Below are 20,763 nucleotides of genomic sequence, written 5' to 3' on the forward strand. Positions count from 1 at the left end.
GTGCGTAAATAAATCAAAAGACGCTATGCGCACCAGAGTTTTCAAATATCCTGCAATATTCTCGAATGGCTTCGTGGTCCAGGTTGAAATTTTCAGGAAGACTTTGGATGAACCTCAAATTTTGACCTAGGGGATGGGGCAGAGGTAAATTGAAAGACATTGTATATCTAGGTCATCGAAATTGCATATTTGTAATATTTTGGGAATAGCTTGGGATTTGAAGTTAAAACTTAAAGACACTATCTGGGAGAACGGGGCAAGGGAACTTCACATATTTGTGTGTATGTGGGGGGGGGGGAGGCAGTTAAAAATTTTTGCCTCCGATCTACCAAAATATTTTTGCGCTTTGAGCTCCTATGGGAATTGTAACCTCTGGAAAATTAAATAGTGTGATTCACGAAAAGACAATTTGCTTTTCCAGGTTGATAAAATCGTGATGTTAAATATATTGGGAACGGATTCGGGTTTTATGTTGCAACTTTCAGAAATGGATTAGGGAAGAGGGAGATGCAAGTTGACATAAAACTATGACTTGGGAGAGAGGGTATACCTAAATCCAAAAGACACTGAGTGCATAAGGGTTATCATATCTGGAAAATGTTGGAAACAGGTCGGAGGGTGTATTTGAAACGTTCAGGTTATCAAAACAGCATATCTGTAATATCTTATGAACGTCATGGAAAATGGATTTGAAACTTTCAGTTTCTGTTGAGAAAAGAAAGGGGAAGGCTTTCTTTTCTCGACTCCTATGAAACTTGTAATCCATGCACAGTTTAGTATCAAGGTCATTCAAAATACACTACATAATGCCAAGTTATAAAAACAGTGCATCTGTAAATGTCTTGGAAATGGCTAGGGGTGTCAAGTTAAAATTGTTCGGGGAGTGTTGATGGGGGAAGGGGGAACTGGACGTTTAACCGTGACTTAGGAGACAACAGTTAAATCAAATGGCATTATGTGTATTGAGGTTATCAAGATACCATGTCTGGAATAGCTTGAGAACAGCTGGTGGTTAAAGTTGAAATCTTTAGGTTGCGTTGGAAAAAAAGGGTGGAGGGGGCTTCCATTTTTGCAGAAAGGGGTGGTGGCTGCTAAAAATGTTATGTCTCCAATATACCTAAACATTTTTATATTTAACTCCCAATGGGAATTAAAATTTGTATTTATTAGAATTTATGTGGTATTTATTTTTAATTTCTGTTCGTTTTGGGTTGCAATTTCTCTTTGACACTAATTTATAATCGTTTTAAGAATGGATTATTATTAAAGTTTATTTATGCTAGTCCTAAATTTTATTTTGACTCTTTACTTTTATTTGAAAGACTTGTTTTCTGGATTTTTTTTTATATTTAGTTCCTTTTGTTTTTGATTGCCAAAATTTTACTATTGATTAATAGAAGTAATTCTTCTCTATTTTTTCGCATAAAAATTAAAGTTCAGGATTATAATTTAAATTCTTAAGTTGCATAAGGTGATCTGAGCGTTGTCTCTGACTGCATTCAATATAATTATTGTAAAAATTTTGTTCAATTTGAAATCAAGTTTCGGAACGGTTCTTGAAGAAAGGTTTCAATTCAACTGTAAGACCTTCTTAAGAGAATGTTCAAAAGGTTATAGAAGAAAAAGAGTATAACAGAGGAATCGTTCAGCTCTCTTTGTTTCTGACTCTTTAAACTCCTTGAAACTCCGGTTTGAAAAAGATGGCATTCTGACAATCTGGATGCACATAAAGTTTTTTATTCAGTTCGACATACCTCTCAAATTTCCCGAAAGTTTAAACTTAATGCCTACCATGTCTTTCTAAATATTCTCTAAAATTTTGGCTTAATACCCTCGCCGTTTCTGGGACATTGCACTCACCGTGCTGACAACCTGGATGCATATAGTATCTTTTGATTTAGTTCAACATCACCTCAGTATTCCTTGAAAATATTAATTAAATATCATTAGTCAGTTCTGAGATATTGTAGGCCGCTCAACAATCTCTGGAAGTTTCTACTTTATACCCGTAACTGCTCCTGATATATTTCGGACATGTCATTTTGACAACCTGGATGCATGTGATTTCTTTTATTTTAGTTCAATATTACACTCTATATTTTCTGAAAGTTTATCTTAATAATATTAGCCTATCCTGATGCATTGGAGATGCACCCTTCTCGAAATCGGGATACCGATAGTGTCTTTAAGTTCTGCATCTCCATCAAAAGTCTCTGAAAGTTTCAACTTAAAACCCTTACCTGTTGTTGATATATTGAAGATATATCGTATTCACAACCTGAATGCATATAGTTCCTTTGGATTTAGATTAAAATTTGCATTAGCAGTCTCTGGAAGTTTCAACTTAGCACCCTTAGCCGTCTATGAGATCAATATAGATACGCCCAGATACGCCCTTTTGACAACCTGGATGCGCTTGTGCGAAACCTCCCTCGACATTCTCTAGAAGTTTCAATTTAATAAATTTAGCAGTTTCTGAGATATGACATATAAGTTCCTTTGGTTACCCGTATGCAGATAGAGTCTTTTGATTTAATTCAACATTAGCCTCAAAATTCCCCAAATTTTTCAGCTTGATAACCTTAGCCGCTTTTGAGATATTACAGATGAGTCCTTTTTGATTACCTAGAGCAACTTAGAGTCTTTTGATTAAGTGCAACACCCTCCTCAAAATCTTCCAAAAGTTTCAAGTTGATGTACTTAGCATTTTTTGTGTACAGATACGTCCTTTTGAACACCTTGATTCAGGTAGAGTGTTTTGATTTAGTTTTACATCCCCCTCTATATTCTCTGAAATTTTAAACTTGATAACCTTAGTCATTCCTGAAATATTGCAGATAAGTCTTTTTGAAAACCTGGATGCAATTAGCGTCTTTTGATTTAGTGCAACGCCCCCTCAAAGTCCTCTTAAAGTTTCAGCTTGATGCCCTTAGTAGTTCCTGAGATATTACAGATATGCCCTTTTTGAGGTCCTTGGTGCAGATAGAGTCTCTAGATTTGGTTCAGCATCCCCCTTAAGATTCCTCAAAATTTCTAACTTAATAACATTAGTCATTCCTAAGAAATTGCTGATAAGCTCTTTTGACAACCTGGATACACTTAAACTCTTTTGGCTTAGTTCAACAGTATTCGTACCAACAGCTATAGTAGCAGTAGAAGTAGTACTACGAGTAGCATCAAAGTTACAGTCAAAATTGGAGTAGTAGTAACAGTAGTCGTAGTTGCAGGTAGTTGAAGATGCAGCCATAAACAGTAGCAAGTAGTCAGTATTGTAGTTGCAAGTAGTTATAATCGCAAGTAGTCACGGTTGCAAGTAGTTTTAGCCAAAAGCAGCGCTGTTGTAAGTAGTTACATTCGCAAACAGTCGCAGTCGCAAGTAGTCATATTCGGAAGAATTCATATTCGCTGTCTCAAGTAGTTGCAAGTAGTCGTACTTGCAGTTGCAATCGCAGTTATAGAAGCTGTGAAAGTTTCAGTATAATATTGCTAAGGTATTCCTAATTTATTGCAGATATACCCTTTTGATAACCTGGATACACACAGTGCTTTTTTATTTAGTTCAACCTTCCCTGAAGTTTTACCATAGTACTCTCAGACTTTTTGGACCCACCCAGGATCAAACGCTCCCCCGTTTCCCAATAATAGATCCTATAGGTAAGCAATGGACAAATTGCATAAATGACAACCGTCACTCCGAGGGCTTTGGGGGTCATGTCATCCCGGGGGGCATAGTTGTTTGACCTTTTGACTATTCTGAAGAAAATGCCTATCTAAAAATTTTGGTAAAGTGTTGAAAGGGGGCTACCTTAAAAGGGCAAGGAGGACGCAGGCTGGATGCTAGTTGCCCTCCAATCACTTTTGAACATCCTCCTCAACGTTTCCTGAAAGTTTCAATAGACTTCATCAGTTCCTCAGATATAAGAAATACGCTCTTTTGATAACCTAAACGCACGAAGTGTTCACCACAATTCCCTGAAGTTTCACCTTAATACCCTTGGCCTTTTCGTGCCCACCCAGGACCAATAATTCCCCCCTTTCCCGATAATAAATGCTACATGTAAACAATAGGCAAATTGCATAATTTATATTATAACCCTTGCCCCGAAGGCAGTGGGAGGTCTTGTCATCCCGAAAGCATAGCTATTGCTCCTTTTGACTGTTCTGAAAAGATGGGTATGTCAATATCTTGGTCAAGATTGAGGGGGAGGGGATTAAAAAGGGTGAAAGGGACTGGTTCCCTCTGATCACTTTTCAATATCCTCCTAAGCATACCCTGAAAGTTTTAACTTGATACCCTCAGCCGGTCTTGAGATGTTACAGATACGACCTTCTGATAGCCTGGTTGCACATAGTGTCTTTTGATTCAATTAAAGGTTCCACTTAATATTCCCTGAAATTTCACCTTCAGACCCTTATGTAAAAGATGGGCAAATTGCATAATTAACTACACTTGCCCTGAGGGCTATGAGGAGGATCATGTCATCTTCGGAGGTAATTTATTTGACCTTTTGAGTATTCTGAAACAATTTATATTTCAAAATTGTGATCTGTATTCAGGTAAGGGGGTATATATAAAGTTCGGGTCGGGGACTGGTTGCCCTCCAATCACTTTTCAATATCTCCTAAAAATGCTCTAGAACCTCCACCCTAATATCCTAAGCCTTTTTGGAGACCCAAGACCAAACATCCCTCCCTTATGTATAAAGAAACCCTTTATGTAAACAATAACCAACCCGCTTTAGTGGCGGTGGGGGTCATGTCATTCGCGGAAGCATAGTTACCGAACTTCAGACTATTTCGGACAATGTGGCTATCTCAATATTTTGATTGAACGCGTTGGGGAGGGTAGCTATGAAGGGCATAGAGTTTCGGTTACTATTGAACTGGGTCGCTCCTTACTTACAGTTCGTTACCACGAACTGTTTGAAATGTTTAAAAATCTTTATTTTTCTTTGAAAAACGTCTTTTTCGAAAACTTTTAATTTTAGCTAATCTACTAATAATCAGAAAGTTAACTGCTTTTTCGACGGTGAATTTTGAAAGTCTAAGCTTCAAAATAAAGTTCGTGTTTGAAAGTAGAAAGCTCGTGTTTGGTATTGTATATTTTCTACATCTACTAGTGATGCTGTATCTACGATTAATCCCTTAATTTGCTGATTTTCTATGCTAATTTTGAAGCAAAATTTCAATTTTGAAAGTAGAATTTAATGGTAAAATTCGCATGCGTTTGGTATTATATATATATTTTTTTACATCTATTAGTGATACTGTATTTACTAACAATCCCACAGTTTGCTTATTTTTTGTGCTAAATTTTGAATGCAAATTTCAAATTTTGAAAGTAAAATTTAATGGTAAATTTTGTATGTTTTTTGGTATTAATATTTTGTGCATCTACCAGTGATTTCATAGATTTTTTAGGGCGATTTATGAACGTAAATTTCATAATTTTGAAGGCTGAACTTGAAGGTAAATTTATATTTTGGAAGGCAAATTTTACATTTGTTTTGATATTCGATATTTTTGCCGTATCTACTTGTGATCGTTAGTTTGCTGATTCTTTCAATGTTAAATATTGAAGATTTTTCTTTTTTATTTTGAAGGCATGTTTTGAATTTATTTACATATATTATTATTTAAAATGATTGTTTAATATTATTTATAAATAAAATATTATTTATTTAAAATATAGATTGACGATCCTAGTGAGTTGGATATTGCATCAATATTAGCGGACGGGAGGCCTCCTATGACATTTTATTCTTGCACAACCGAGAAGCTACCTGGATTGAACTGGTCAAAACTTGAAAGTAATTATTTGTCATTCACTAGAGTGTGGCAAGGTAGAGGAGCTTATTCGTCGCAGAAACAGTTGGACGGGTGTTTCAATACTCTACTTCAGGTAAATTACTGGGTTTGATGAATATTTTGAGTAGTTTTAGTTGTGTTGCTCATAACATAGTTTGAAGTCGGTTTATTATTACTAACAGGGGACTTATTAATCTGGGTCGAGGATTAGGCCACGAAGATTCATTGCCTCTAAAAAGTTATATAGCATCATTAGTCGCTGGGTCGTTGGTGCCCCCCTCCCCCTGGTTGTGGTATTTTGAGATAGGGCTTGTTTATCTCTTTTTTCTCTTTATAGCAGACTCGTTCATGGTACTGTTAATGTGTCCACCTCTGTTTTACCCAATCCTAAGAAATACTCCCCTCGGTATGATTTTGGCAGCCATTGCTGGCTTCAATTGTTCCAATCCGAAGATGTAACCCACTCTTAGAAATCATATACTCCAGGTAGCGTGTTCCGTGGAACTGTCACAAGCATGTCGGAACTAATTGCACCATTTCTATGTTGATTTTTGTCAACAAAGCCCTTCTCAATTCAAGAATCTTTGAAAATTTCGCTAAAATTTGATCTGTACCAAGCGTGGCGGAACTGTGTGGCACACTCGGCGGCCCGAAATGTACACCAGGTGGCAGGAGGGGAGCAATCCCTTGATTTTGTGTTCTAACACTACTCCCCTTCTGTAGGTATACTTCATACAGCAGTAAAGTCAGTTTACAGCTTGTTCGGACTTGGCCAGTTTTTAACCCCCCCCCCACATTCAAAAATTGTCTGAAACTAAAAAATGTAGCTTTCCTAGTGCCTATATTGCATTTAATGTTTATTTTCAGTTACATTTCATTATCAATTGATGGCTACTCTGATCTCGAATTCAGTTAAAAGCTTCAAAAGGAATTTGTCTTTTCCCTTTGGTGGTTCTTCAGCCTATAGCAAGCCCGAAACATTTGAAGCTGATCGACGAAGGCATACATTTTTGGTCCATACCGTCCGTCCCAGCCATGATTGAAAAAAAAAATATTTGAAAAAGTTCTTGGAGCTTAAATATTTTGACCTCTCTGTAAAGTATAACCACTTTACAGAGAGGCCACACGAACATTTGAAGCTGATCCCATGAAGGCATATATTTTTGGTCCATATCGTCCGTCCCAGCCATGATTGAAAAAAAAATATTTGAAAAAGTTCTTGGAGCTTAAATATTTTGACCTCTCTGTAAAGTATAACCACTTTACAGAGAGGCCACACGAACATTTGAAGCTGATCCCATGAAGGCATATATTTTTGGTCCATATCGTCCGTCCCAGCCATGATTGAAAAAAAAAATATGTGAAAAAGTTCTTGGAGCTTAAATATTTTGACCTCTCTGTTAAGTGTAACCACAATATTTATACAAGTTTCTCTACAATAGATATTGTAGCACTGAAATTGTTTGATGGCTTGTTTGCAACACCTTCCTCTTAATGTCTTTTAAATTGAGCAAGGGCAACGTCCGCTTCTCTTGTGATTCCTCTCATATGACGTCCCTGACTCTTGTTTATCTTGAATAAACAAGAATAAACTTGTTTATCTTGAACATCATTATCAATGAATCTTGTTTAATTAAAGATGTTAAGAGTCATTTTCAAAATTGCCTTTAGAGCAATAGCTCTGAATTAAGAGTCCATTGTCCTCTACGATAAACAAGGGTTCCATGCCATTCGGAGGGTTAATGACCTTGAATTCTGTAATATTTTGCCTTTACTAAACTAGTAAATTTCAATTATTTTCGTTTATTTAATATATTTCTGTATTTTTTATGTATTTATGTTTCAATGTGAGCATTTTTCCGTCTTTTTATTTCTTTTTTTTTAACGTCACACTTATTATTTCTAGAAGAAGTCCTTAATCATCACCTCATTGACAAATACTATTGAAGTATGAATCATACTCTGTTTCTGTAAAAAGTAATTACATCTTTCACACCGTCATCTTGAATTTTTTTCTCTATTCTAAAGACACTCAGATATCCCTGTTACTAGCGTTTAAAAGGATACGGGTAATAAAGTATATAGGATTGTATGTGTCAGGTTTCTTAGAAACCAAAGAATCTTTTTGCCTCTGTCTCTTTTCCCATAGAACTCTTCAAAAAATTCCCTTTGGTCCAGATGTTGCTTTCTCTTCCGAACGCTTTCTAAATAGAAATTTTGAATGTTGTTTGCTCAACTGCTTTTTAAGCCTTTATCCCTAAAAGCTTGACTTTTGCCAGTCTAAGGACAGGATTTAATAGAAACTGATAATAAAGACTTATTAAAAAATGCTCAAAGAACAAAAAAAAAGAAAAAAAATGACTGTAAACTAGTTATTAAATTTTTTAGTAAAAGAAAATCCTAAAAAAAAATAATGAAAAACTGCTTCCTTTGTTAATGCTACAACAGACGCCCACTTGGAAAATCTCTACTTGACCAAAATTTTAGCACGAGGGCTGGTGTTAAGAGGTGTAAACTTGACGGGATAGCGTCGGAGGGGCCACGATCCCAATTTGGTCTTCTAGTTATAGAGGTCAAAAATCTAATTTTAAAAATAGCAAAAAAAACATCACCATTTCCACAGAAAAGCCGAGGGGAAATGGGATATGGGTTATCATTAATAATACACCTAATGGCATATCATCCTTCAAGAGCCGAAATACTGCATTTGTTTATTATCTACTTTTGATATCTACTTGTCATGTACTTTATATCTACTTTTGTGATCTATTGTTTGCTTGTTATCTACTTCTGTTATCTACTTGCTATCTGCTTTGTTATCTACTTTTGTGATCTACTATATGCCTGCTATCTTCTTTTGTTGTCTACTTGCTATCTGCTTTGCTATCTACTTTTTTGATCTACTGTTTGCTTGTTATCTAATTCTGTTATCTACTTGTTATCTGCTTTGTTTTCTACTCGCTATCTGCTTTGCTATCTACTTTTGTGATCTACAATGTGCTTGTTATCTACTTTTGTTGACTACTTTCTTGTGCTTGTGACAGGACCAGACGTTTCCTGCCTCACCCGGAATCTGAAATTCAGATGTTTCCTGGGAATTCCCGTGGTCTTTTATGTTGTATTACATTTTTGTTAGCCGTATACAATCGTTTGGCTTCAATTTTAGTAAAACTGGCATCCATTTTCAACTGAGGAGTTTTCGCTTGTAGCGGAAGTCAAATTAGAGAAAATAGAAGCGTTGCAGAAAGCTGGCAGAACTTAACGAAATCACTAGAATTTATACTAGTCTAATGAGCTCCGAGACATACAGAGGCGAAGGCGTCCCAAGCCATAATAAATATATAGCAATTCCAACATCAAAGCTGATTTTTTTAGAATTACGTTTTTCTCAGGTAGAATAATTATCCTCTGAAGGGATGAAAATTTTACTTTCTTGGTAAAAGTATTTTACATACTTTCTTCGGGAAAACGTCCGTTTTTTGGCTTCCGGGGTCGTATATGTCCCAAATGTGAGGCGGATATCCTATTAGTTACCAATATTTGCTTTTGTTAATGTACCAGGGACAGTGAAAGGGGACTTATTTTTTTTTTCTCGGGCTACGTGAAAAGTTCCACAATCAAATATATCTTAAAGCATAACAATAAAAGCCAGGTTTCCAATTTTCATGTAAAAAACTTCCCTATACAGTTAAGGAGTTTTTGCTTCCTGTGAAATTCCAAACAAGCTAAAAAAACAATAAAAAAGAAGCCAAAAACATATGGGTCTAAACAGCTTAACAAGTTGTAGCTTGCATTTGAAGGTGCAGTGGTATTTAGGAATCAACAGATTGTTAATGTTAAGCATTGTCAAATTTAGCGAATTGGTTTTGCCTCGGCATTTTCACGGTTCAACGTGGCGACACTGACGAAAATGTAATACTGCTCTAAAACATATTTATGAAACAACCAAAAGAAATTCCTCGAAAATAGCAGTGTTTAGGCATGAATAGAACTAAAAAGGTTTCGAGACGGAAAAAATGTTTATTTTGATGTTCTTGGTGTAAACATTTTGTAAGCGAGCAAGAGAGAGAGAGAGAAAAAAATCGCTATGGTTTCATTGTCTGCATTCTTGTTTCTTCAGTCCACTACTTCAAATAATATCTTTGAACAAGTGCTAGTCCTTTTGTTTCCGAGGTTCTTTATGGCCCACGGATGGGGGGGGGCGACTTTCAATTGAATTTAATTAAATTTTTGTATTTACTAATAAAAACATAACAACTAAATTACTAATAGTCGCCCCAAAAAAAGATAGAAAAAAGCACTTGCGACGGGGCGGCTACTTACATTTTTCAAACAAAAATTAATCAAACTAACAAAAAAATTAAATTAAATAAATAAAAAATAGATAAATAATTTCAGTGAATATGATTTACCAATATTTTTTCCTACTTTCAAGGTACCACAGAAATACATTTTTCAGGAGGATAAAAATACTTGGGATAAAAATGAACTTGGGTTCATTCTCTGCTTTTTTCACCTTCGTCAGAGTTCTTCGGGGAGTTTTTCGAGCACGTGTCCGCTCTTTTGAGTACCGGGATTCCCCATCGCTTGTGGAGGGTTCAAATATCTAGTGAATATTTTGTACAAATATTTTTTCTTCCTGATATTCAAAGAAAACATTTTGTAGGAGAGCAATGACAGCAAAAATTGCTTTCTGGTTCATCATATAATTTTGAATCGTTTTTGGTGAAAGTCCTTTGGATAATATCTTTGAGCCAGTTGTCCGTCCTATAAGGTCCTGGGCACTTTAAGGTTTTGAGTGAAAGTGCCTTGGATAATATCTTTTAGCCAGTGTCCGTCCTTTAAAACCTTAAAGCTGGCTGCTTTAAGGTTTTTGGTGAAAGTGCTTTAGATAATATCTTGGAGCCAGTGTCCGTGCTTAATGTGCTGGGTGCTTTAAGGTTTTTGGTGAAAGTGCTTTGGATAATATCTTTGAGCCAGTGTCCGTCCTATAAGGTGGTGTGTGCTTTATGGTTTTTGGTGAAAGTGCCTTGGATAATATCTTTTAGCCAGTGTCCGTCCTTTAAAACCTTAAAGCTGGCTGCTTTAAGGTTTTTGGTGAAAGTGCTTTAGAAAATATCTTGGAGCCAGTGTCCGTGCTTAATGTGCTGGGTGCTTTAAGGTTTTTGGTGAAAGTGCCTTGGATAATGTCTTTGAGCCAATGTCCGTCCTTTAAGGTGCTGGGTGCTCTAAGGTTTTTGGTGAAAGTGCTTTGGATAATATCTTTGAGCCATTGTCGGTCCTTTAAGGTACTTAGTGCTGTAAGGTTTTTGGTGAAAGTGCTTTGGATAGTATCTTTGAGCCAGTGTCCGTCCTTTAAGGTGCTGGGTGCTTCAAGGTTTTTGGTGAAAGTACTTTTGGATAATATCTTTGAGCCAGTGTCCGTTCTTTAAGGTGCTGGGTGCTTTGATGTTTTTGGTGAAAGTGCTTTGGATAATATCTTTGAGCCAGTGTCCGTGCTTTTTTTTGTTTTTTTGTCAATTTTTCTTTGTCAGCTCATATACGTTTTATGTTAAATTGTAAGCCGGTTAAAAGAACGCGGAGCTAAATTGTACCTTATTGGTTCTTCTGTGTGCAATTTTATGCCAATACACAAAAGCTGTGTTTGTGTCGAAAATTTTTTTTACCAGCTGTCCAAATGGTAAATTTTCAGGTAAATTTTTCAAAAATGTTTTTTTTTTCGAAAAAAAACTTTTTTTTCTCAGTGGTTGGACCCTTTTCTTCTGAATCGAATGTTGATATAGAAGCTCCCGAAAGACAAATTGGTATAGTATATAATAAATTTCTGGTGATTCTTTTTTTGTTATTTTTGTTATTTCTCTCTAGTGTTATTTTTATCGTTGCCAAATTTCAAATTTTCCCCATAAATCAGTTTTTATACGAAAAAGGTAAATGAGATCCAAGATTTTTCAGCAGATTCCACTGAACATTCAAAAACTTACCATTAGCGTAACTAGCGTTAAGGTGGCGAAGCAGCCCTTGAAATAAAGCTAAAGAATTAAAGATATTTAAATCAAGACAAAGGATATAACCCCCCGTTTTAACATTTTGTGAAGATACTCTATTTTGTATACACTAATATTTTATATAGTTAATTAAAAAAAGCTAATAATATGTTTATACCTAAATTGGAAAGTATTAGGGTTTCCAAAATGTTATACCGACTAAGATAAAGGAGGGGAATAAAAATGGCCCGAGTTTAGACTTTTTTGGCGATTATTCAAAATTTACTGTGCCCAGGTATTGATTTGTTTCCACAATATGCTTGCGATAGTTTGTATTCCAGGGTTTAGACAAAAGTGGGAAAGCAAGACTGCCACCACAAGTCATGACTGGCTGAATTTGCACTTTTGAGTCAAATGAAAAAAAGAAATATTGGAAAATCAGGCTAAAACCCAGGGAACACAGCGTCAAGATATAAGGAAGAAAATTCATATGAAATGTGAATTAGAAAAAACCCTCAATACTAGACAAAACAATAAACACGAACGACATAATTAAGAAAAAAGAATAAACATAAAATAAGCTGCTGTGCTATATCTTTCTGATAAATCTCTCTCTCTCTCTCTCTCTCTCTCTCTCTCTCTCTCTCTTTCTTTCCCCCTCTCTCTCTTTCCCTCTCTCTCTCTTTTTCTCTCTCTCTATCTCTCTCTCTCTCCCTCTCTTCCTCTTTTACTCTCTCTCTCTCTCTCTCTCTCTCTCTCTCTCTCTCTCTCTCTCTCTCTCTCTCTTTCATCTCTCTCTCTCTCTTTCTTTATTTCACTCTCTCTCTATTACTCTCACTCTCTCTCTTGTACTCTCTCTCTCTCTCACTCTCTCTCTCTTTCATCTCTCTCTTTATTTCACTCTCTCTCTCTCTCTTTTTGACTCTCACTCTCTCTTTTTTACTTTCACTCACTCACTCTCTCTCTCTCTCTCTCACTCTCTCTTTCTCTCCCTCTCATACCCATCTAGCTTCACCTTCCTCTGAGCCTCTGTACTATGCACTACAAAGCATGTTTGAATCGTTGGCTTTATCACTGAGTTATGCGTCAGAAAGGGGCAAATAAAACAATAACTTATCCATTTCTTGGGAACATAAAACGGCCTTACCTCGTAATGATACAAAGACGAATCTCTGCAAACAAAAGTGGGTTATATAGCATTGTCATGTTTCCTCGGCTTATATTAGGAAAAAACTTGATTTTATGTAAAATATGTCATCTCGTTTTTCTTCAAGATTGATTACCAATATCTAGTAGGAAGTTTAGTATCTAATATCTGAGGAAATTTAGGACATAGAATGTCACGTAGTTTATTCAAATGTTTTGAAAATTAAAATATCTCCAGTATTTATTATTTTTTATCATTTTACTTGTTTGCTATTGCAATAATCAAAATATTAAAATTGATTAACTTTTAAATGTCTTATCAATGTAATGAGATTTGCATGAAAACTAGGCTATAATCTCCTCCGCGTTTCAACGTTCTACATACTTATCTTGACGAGTCTTCTCACCCGGATAATAGTGTCCTAACATTCACTCCCAATAACACTTAACAGTTTTTCATATGTTCCACAAATATCACATGAATTTGAACGAACTATCATCATGCACTCACATATTGGACAAGAAGACAGGCTCTTTTTTCTAATATTTTCCCCATTTTCTGGAGGGGGAATTTCCACGGGGAAAATTTTTTACGGGGAGGGAAGTTTCCAGGGGGTGAACTTTTCAGGGAAAGTTTTCACTGGGGAATTTGCCAGAATTTCACTGGGGGTATTTGTTGAAATTGTCTGTATGTATCCTGCTTTCTCTGTGCCGGCTCAATTTTACGTGGGGATATGTTAATGGTAATTGTCCGGGGTAAATTTCACTAGGATTGAATTGTCTAGATGATGTTTCCGTCAGGAGGGAAGGAGGGGGTTTTTCCGTGAGGGTGGAACCTACATTTTCCACGCATACTATCTTCTTGCACTCACATATTGGAAAAGAAGACAGGCTCCTTTTTCTAATATTTCTAATTTGGGGTACTGGTTAAGAAAGCGGCGAACACGAGACAATTGTATAGGGGAGAAACTAGTCAAACAGGTCTCTTTAGAGAATTGGATTGCAAACCGTGGTTTGTCATTGTGTTTACAGTATTTAAACTTTTGTTTTTTGGGTTAAGGGGGAAAAAGGTACCTAGGCTAGGTTAATATGCTATGTTTTACCCCCACCTCCACCCGCTAATGTACAAATATATAGCCCGAATTTGTTTCTAAACTATTATATTTCTATCCTATTTTGTTTTATTTCATTAGCATTAAAGAAACTTCACTTATTGCTTGTTTACCGCTTTCTTAACCTGTACCCTAATTTGTTTCTTCATTAAGGGAAGTTTAGGATACAGAGTTGCCAGATTTCAAACAGTTCGTGGTAACGATCTGTAAGGAGTGACCTGGCTCAATATTAACCGAAAGTTTAAAAACGGAATTTTGATACCAGTAGATCAAACAGTTCGTGGTAACGGACTGTAAGTAAGAAGCGACCCGGCTCAATAGTAACCGTAACTCTAAAAAACGGAATTTTGATACCAATTGATACATCAAAAGAATCAGATTTTTATCCTGATTTCAAATATATAAATTTTATCAAGTTTAGTCTTACCCATCAAAAGTTACGCGAAACACCCCCTAAATGTCATGGAACTTTAATTAAGTTAAATAAAAAAAACAAGTTTTTTTAACTGAAAATAAGGAGCGACATTAAAACTTAAAACGAACAGAAATTATTCCGTATATGTAAGGGGCTGTCTCCTCCTCAATACTTCGCTCTTTACGCTAAAGTTTTTTATTGTTTTAAAAAATAAAGTTGTGTGACAGATTCAAACTTAATGGAATTTATATATTTGAAATTAGCATAAAAATCAGATTCTATTGATGTATCTACGGGTATCAAAATTCCAGTTTTTAGAGTTTCGGTTACAATTGAGCCGAGTCACTCCTTACTTACAGTTCGCTACCACGAACTGTTTGAAACACACCATCCGATTCAGCGTATCAGAGAACCCTACTATAGAAGGTTCAAGCTCCTATCTGCAAAAATGTGGAATTTTGTATTTTTTGCCAGAAGAAAGATCACGGATGCGTGTTTATTTTTATTTTATTTTATTTTTTATTTCCCCATGGGGTGATCGTATCGATTAATTAGTCCTAAAATATCGTGAGAGGACTCATTCGAACGGAAATTAAAAGTTCTAGTACCCCTTTTAAGTGACCAAAAAAATTAGAGGGCAACTGGGCCCCCTCCCACGCTCTTCTTTTCCCGAACTCACCTAATCATAATTTTGAGATAACCATTTTGTTCAGCATATTCGAAAATCTAATTAATATGTCTTTGAGGATGACTTAATCCCCTACGGCTCCCAAGGGAAGGGCTGTAAGTTATAAACTCTGACCATAGGTTTACATATAGCATTGGTTATTGGGAAATATACAGGCGTTTTCAGGAGGAATTTATGGGGGGGGGGATAGGGGTTACGGGGGAGAATCTTTCCATAGAGGATGTTTCCTTGGGGGAAGGGAATTTTCTATGAAGGGGTGCCAGATTTCCCAGCATTATTTAAAAAAAACGATTAGAAACTAAATAAAAAAAACAAGCTTTTTTCAACTGAAAGTAAGGAACAACATTAAAACTTAAAACGAACAGAAATGATAACGTATATTAGGGGTTTCGCCCCCTAGTCAATACCTCACTCTCTACGCTAAAGTTTTTTTACTACTTTCAAAAGAGCTATCTATTCTAATTTACCGGCCTTTGTGATTCAGGGGATTCTGATTCGAACAAAATTCGAACCTTAGCGTAAAGAGTGAGGTATTGACTAAGGGGCGAACGCCCTAATATACGTAATAAAAACTTACGAATATAGAAATTCGTTACGTAAGTTAATTCGTAATTTACGTCAGAACAAAATTTCAGGAAAGTCATTTTGCCAAAAAGAGGAAAACTAATATGCGAATTTTGTTTTAATTATTCATGTACGGTGAGCCAAAATCAAAGCTGCATTAATTAAAAAAAGGTCAGAAAATCCCCTCCTCAACGCCTCGCTCTTTACAAAGATAATTTCTTAAACCACATTGGCTTGAAATCACATAAAGAAAGAAAAACGAGCAAAAATTGGGTTTTTATAGGCCAAATGACGATACTGAAAAAACAAAGAGAATATTTTGAGAGGACAAACGCCTCTCTTCTTCAGCACGAAACGAAATGATGTATCAATAAAAGCCAAAAATTAAAACCAACTACCTAAAAAACATAAAAGCGAGTTATTCACCAATATCCGCGATTTGCACAAAATCTAAAAAAACATGAACTTCCATCGACGGATACTAGCGAACAACTGACAAATGAAAGGAATCAATTCATTCACTCGAAAAAAAACCGAACCAGCAATTAAATAAATTGGAAAGCTATGTCATTTGATTTTGGATTTTAATTAAGGTATTTCTTGCAGACACCCTTTGAGACCTAAGGGGTTGTTCACGTGTTTGATTAGATGACTGGGAAAGTGGTTCAAGGTCCACTTACACAGAGCAAAATCAGGTTCTATCGAAAGGATTGAAATTTTCGATAACCCCTTCGAAAATACCTCATAGTGAAATTATCGCGAACACAGAGGGTGCTTTTCATGACTCTCGTGCGGATATTGGAGAGATTGCTGAGGTTAGAGCACAATTTGTTGAAACTTTGTTGGATTCGCCTTCTATTGATAATCGAAATTTAAAAAATTTTAGTAAAAATGAACACTTGGTCTTACACGCATTAAAAAAAAGATCATTCCAGGATTATTACGAAAGCCGATAAAGGCAATACTGTTGTTGTATTAGATTCAGATGATTACGACAAAAAAATCAGAGAAATTTTAAATGATTCTAACACATTTCTCATTCAGTCTGTGACCAGTTCACATCTTAAAATAAAAGTACATTTCACGGATTAATTTTTTACTTGTGGATAAACCTAGGCACGGAGCCAATTGATTTTGCGTAAAAGGAAATTATCAAGCTAAAATCTGATTACACAAGTGACTTGCATGTGATTACGGCTTAAGGATTATTTATGGATTGTGGCTTTGGATTAGTATTCAGCACTATTGTCATCTGAATCGTGCATTGAAATACTTGGACTACTTGCAATTACTTGAAAATATTTGCAAATTACTGGATTAATTGGCCCACTCAGAGATAAGTAATTATTTACTTTCAGTGCTACGCTTAAGCCGAAATTCAAGCCTTTTGATGTTGTTCTCGCTAGTTTCAATAGTTACCCCCCTTGGCCAGCAATTGTTTTGCAGTCAAAGAGTAGTGCTAAAGGATTATGGCGACATACAGTTTTTTGCTATGGCAATCATTCTGAGCACCAAGTGGCAGAGTCTAACTTGAAATTGCTTTCGGATAACCCTAGTGTTCGCAAAAGAACGGAAAAAGATGTTGGTACAGCATTTACCCAATTGGATTCGTTTCCAGACATTTATAAATCGTCATCACCTACTTATCTAGCATTAAACCCAGCGAGCGTTATTGCAGAAGACTCAATGGCACCTAGCCTAATCCTGCAAAAAATAGCTTTTACCCATGATGAATTAAATCGGCCACAAGTGATTCTTACGGCCGAGATTTCCCGTCAAGTAAGGGCTAAACTATCAGACCCTGATACAGCAAATGAAGCAATTGATATTATAGTCAAAATAATTCATGATGCTATTTCCATTGATTACAACCCAAAATTCCAAGAAATAGAAAAATCACTCAAAGGACTATTTGCAATGGTTAAAAGCTTGGAAAGTAGGATTTTGTCATTGGAATCGAAAGTAAATGATTTTGAACAAGAAAAGATGTTGGATTGCTTAGTGATTAATGGAGTAAGGCAGAGGCCTGGAAATGATCTAAAGAAAGAATTATCGGTTATCATTAAAGACAAGATGCTGGTCCCTGGTTTTGAAGTTAATAATATTGTAAATGTTTATCGATTTAGTTTGAATGACTCTAATGATCAATCTAAAGTGTCTCCAGTGCTAATACGCTTCAAAAATGTGGAATTAACTCGAGCTGTTTTAAAAAAAAAGACTAAATTAGCAAAGAGTGGAATATTTTATCAAAATCGCTAACAAAAAAGCGTCGTGAAATTTTAAATGCGGCAAGAGATTGCTTCGGTAAATTTAATTTTTGGACTGACCGCGGGCAAATTTTGACCAAACCACCTGGTAAATCAATGATACGAAAGATTCGATAATTTGCAGTTTGTGGTTAGATTTTTTTTTTTTTTTTTTTTTTTTTTTTGTGCATTTTTATTTTGTTTTTTCATGCCATATCTAAAATCGGTTGTGTTTTTTTAATGGGAAATTAGAAACGCCACCAGTTGTAGGACGACTTTTTTAGCTTGAAAAAAACCCTTTAGATGTTTTAAGCATTATAAATAATTCTATCGGATATGTCAACAGTGATTTGACCACAGTGAACCACACAGTAATTAGTAAATATGTTTCTATTCTGAGGGAGGCTATCAAGCGGGATGGATATTTTTCAGTGCTCCAGTTGAATATTCAGGGTCTTTGTTCTTCAATTGACCATCTAAAACAGATTTTTTCTGAGGGGCTACCTGACGTTGTTTGTTTATGCGAGACTTTTTTAGATTCTAAAAATGATATGCTTTTGGATTTGCAAGGTTATAAAATCGAACGACTGAATAGACAAAAGATGGCCAAGGATGGTCTTGCTTTGTATATTTCTAATAATCTCCCATATTCTCTTACAATGGATTTATCCAGAAATATCGAAGGTGTCTTTGAGTCACTTTTCGTTGATATTAAATGTGGAGGTAAGGATTTAATTGTTGGTATTATTTATCGATCTCCTAGTGGCTCTATTCCACTGTTTCTACACACCCTTAATGATCTACTGGATACCATCCTAAAACAGTCGACTGAATTAATTATTATGGGAGATTTTAATATAAACTTGATGGATATAAAGTCTTCTGTATCTTTGGATTTTCTGTCGTCCATGCTTGCCGCAGGTAGTTTACCTTCTGTATTTATCCCATCTCGCATAACAGAGAGTACGTCATCCCTGATTGACAATATTTTCTGTACGGCCACCTTGATCCAAAATTATGTTTTATTGAGCGACATTTCCGATCATTTCGCTGTTTACTCTAGATACTGTTTTGATAAAATGACCATTGAGAGGACTGGTGAGTCTGGTAAGAGGCCTTTTAGGTTTGGTGAAGCGGAATTGATGATTCTTAGGTCAAGAGTGGCAGAAATTTCTTGGGGTGGTTTTGAGAGTGATTCTGATTTTTGTAATTGATTTGATACTTTTTATGAGTCTATTAAAGACGCTGTTCTTGATATTTGTTCTGTTTCACCTTCTAATCGAAAGTCTAAGAATGCTTTTCCTCTAAATCCTTGGATGACCCCTGGTCTCCTTAGGAGTTGTAGGAAAAAAAATAATTTCTGGAGGGCCTTTAAGTCTGCTAGTCCTTCAATGGAAGCTATTTGTTTTAAGCGACTTAAAATTTATATGAATATTTATAATTCTTTGTGTCGAAAGGCCAATTCCCAGTTTTGTTTTTCAGATTGTGGTAAAGATGTACAAAAAACATGGCAGATTATAAATTCTGTGCTTAGGCCCTCTATTCAGTCTCCATCAATCCCTTCTTCTTTGGATCTCGATGGCAAAATCATCGAAGGTGAACTGAATGTTCAAGACGCATTTACTTCATATTTTGCGAATATTGGTAAAACGACCGCTTCGGCTGTTGGTTCTTCTCCTTCAGGATCCAACTTCAGGTCTTATCTTGGGCCACCTTGTATGAAGTCAATGTTTTTGGAACCAGCGATGGAGAATGAAATAGCTAAAATTGTCATGGGATTGAAAAATTGTTCGTCTTCTGGCCCTGATAATATTCCTACTAAAGTAATTAAGTTCATACTTCCTTCCATTATTTATCCCTTAACAAAACTTATTAACCTCTCCTTTCAGCCTGGTATTTTCCCGAGTAGTCTCAAGCGTGCTCGAGTCATCATGTTATATAAGGGGGGGACACAAAATGATCCAGCCAACTATCGGCCAATTTCTTTGTTGTCTGTGTTTAGCAAAATATTTGAGAAGGCGATGCTTTCTCGTCTTAATAATTTTCTTACTTCTAAAGATTTTTTTCACAATTTTCAATTTGGTTTTCGAGCACATCATTTGACTGAGCATGCTTGTGCAGTTTTACTGAATTATCTTCATTCTGCCATAGATTCCCATTTTATTCCTGCTGATTTGTTTCTGGATGTTCGTAAAACATTTGATTCTTTAACCGAAAGTGTTCTTCTATTTAAACTTTCTCATTTTGGTGTAAGAGGTAGTGCGATTTATTGGTTCAAGTCTTTCTTGTCTGGTAGAATACTTTCTGTTGAACCACTTTTTCGCTCACCATCAAGTGTTGACCAGGGGGTCCCTCAAGGGTCAGTTTTAGGGCCGGCACTGTTTTTAATTTATATAAATGACCTAATTTTTGCAGTTAGAAATAAAAATCCTCTTTATTTCTGTCATCTATGTCATCCAACAGTCTCCCTTACTCACAACTATAGTTTGCATACCTCGGATTCTCTTGTTACTTTTGCCGATGATACCACCCTTATTACTTCTGGGAGAACTGAGGATGAGGTTCGTACAAAGTTAGTGGACCTCTTTGAGAGAGTTTCAATTTGGTTTGATGCTAACTCTCTTGCCTTAAATGTTTCTTAAACTAGTTTTTTAGTTTTTTCTCGTATATCCCAGGCTTGTCCTCAATTATCTGAAATTCATATATCCACAGGCTTTATTAGTAGACCAAAAGATGGCCATGTCCGTTTCCTAGGTATCTTCCTATATAAAAATTTATCTTTTAAACACCATATTGAATT

The 20,763-nt window shown here is 35.8% G+C and overlaps 1 protein-coding gene across 1 annotated transcript in view; it reads left to right on the forward strand.

The window, feature by feature from the left end:
• LOC148941036 (C2 domain-containing protein 5) overlaps positions 1–20,763 on the forward strand; it is a 290,635-nt gene that overhangs the window by 144,982 nt on the left and 124,890 nt on the right. The window contains exon 14 of the mRNA XM_089105147.1: positions 5,693–5,902. Within this exon, the coding sequence (XP_088961273.1) occupies positions 5,693–5,902 (210 nt within the window). The remainder of the gene's footprint in view (positions 1–5,692; positions 5,903–20,763) is intronic.

Source organism: Artemia sp. Qi Xiang Cuo, chromosome 19 (assembly GCF_049724085.1).
Source record: "Artemia sp. Qi Xiang Cuo chromosome 19, ASM4972408v1, whole genome shotgun sequence".
Lineage (NCBI taxonomy): Eukaryota > Metazoa > Arthropoda > Branchiopoda > Anostraca > Artemiidae > Artemia > Artemia sp. Qi Xiang Cuo.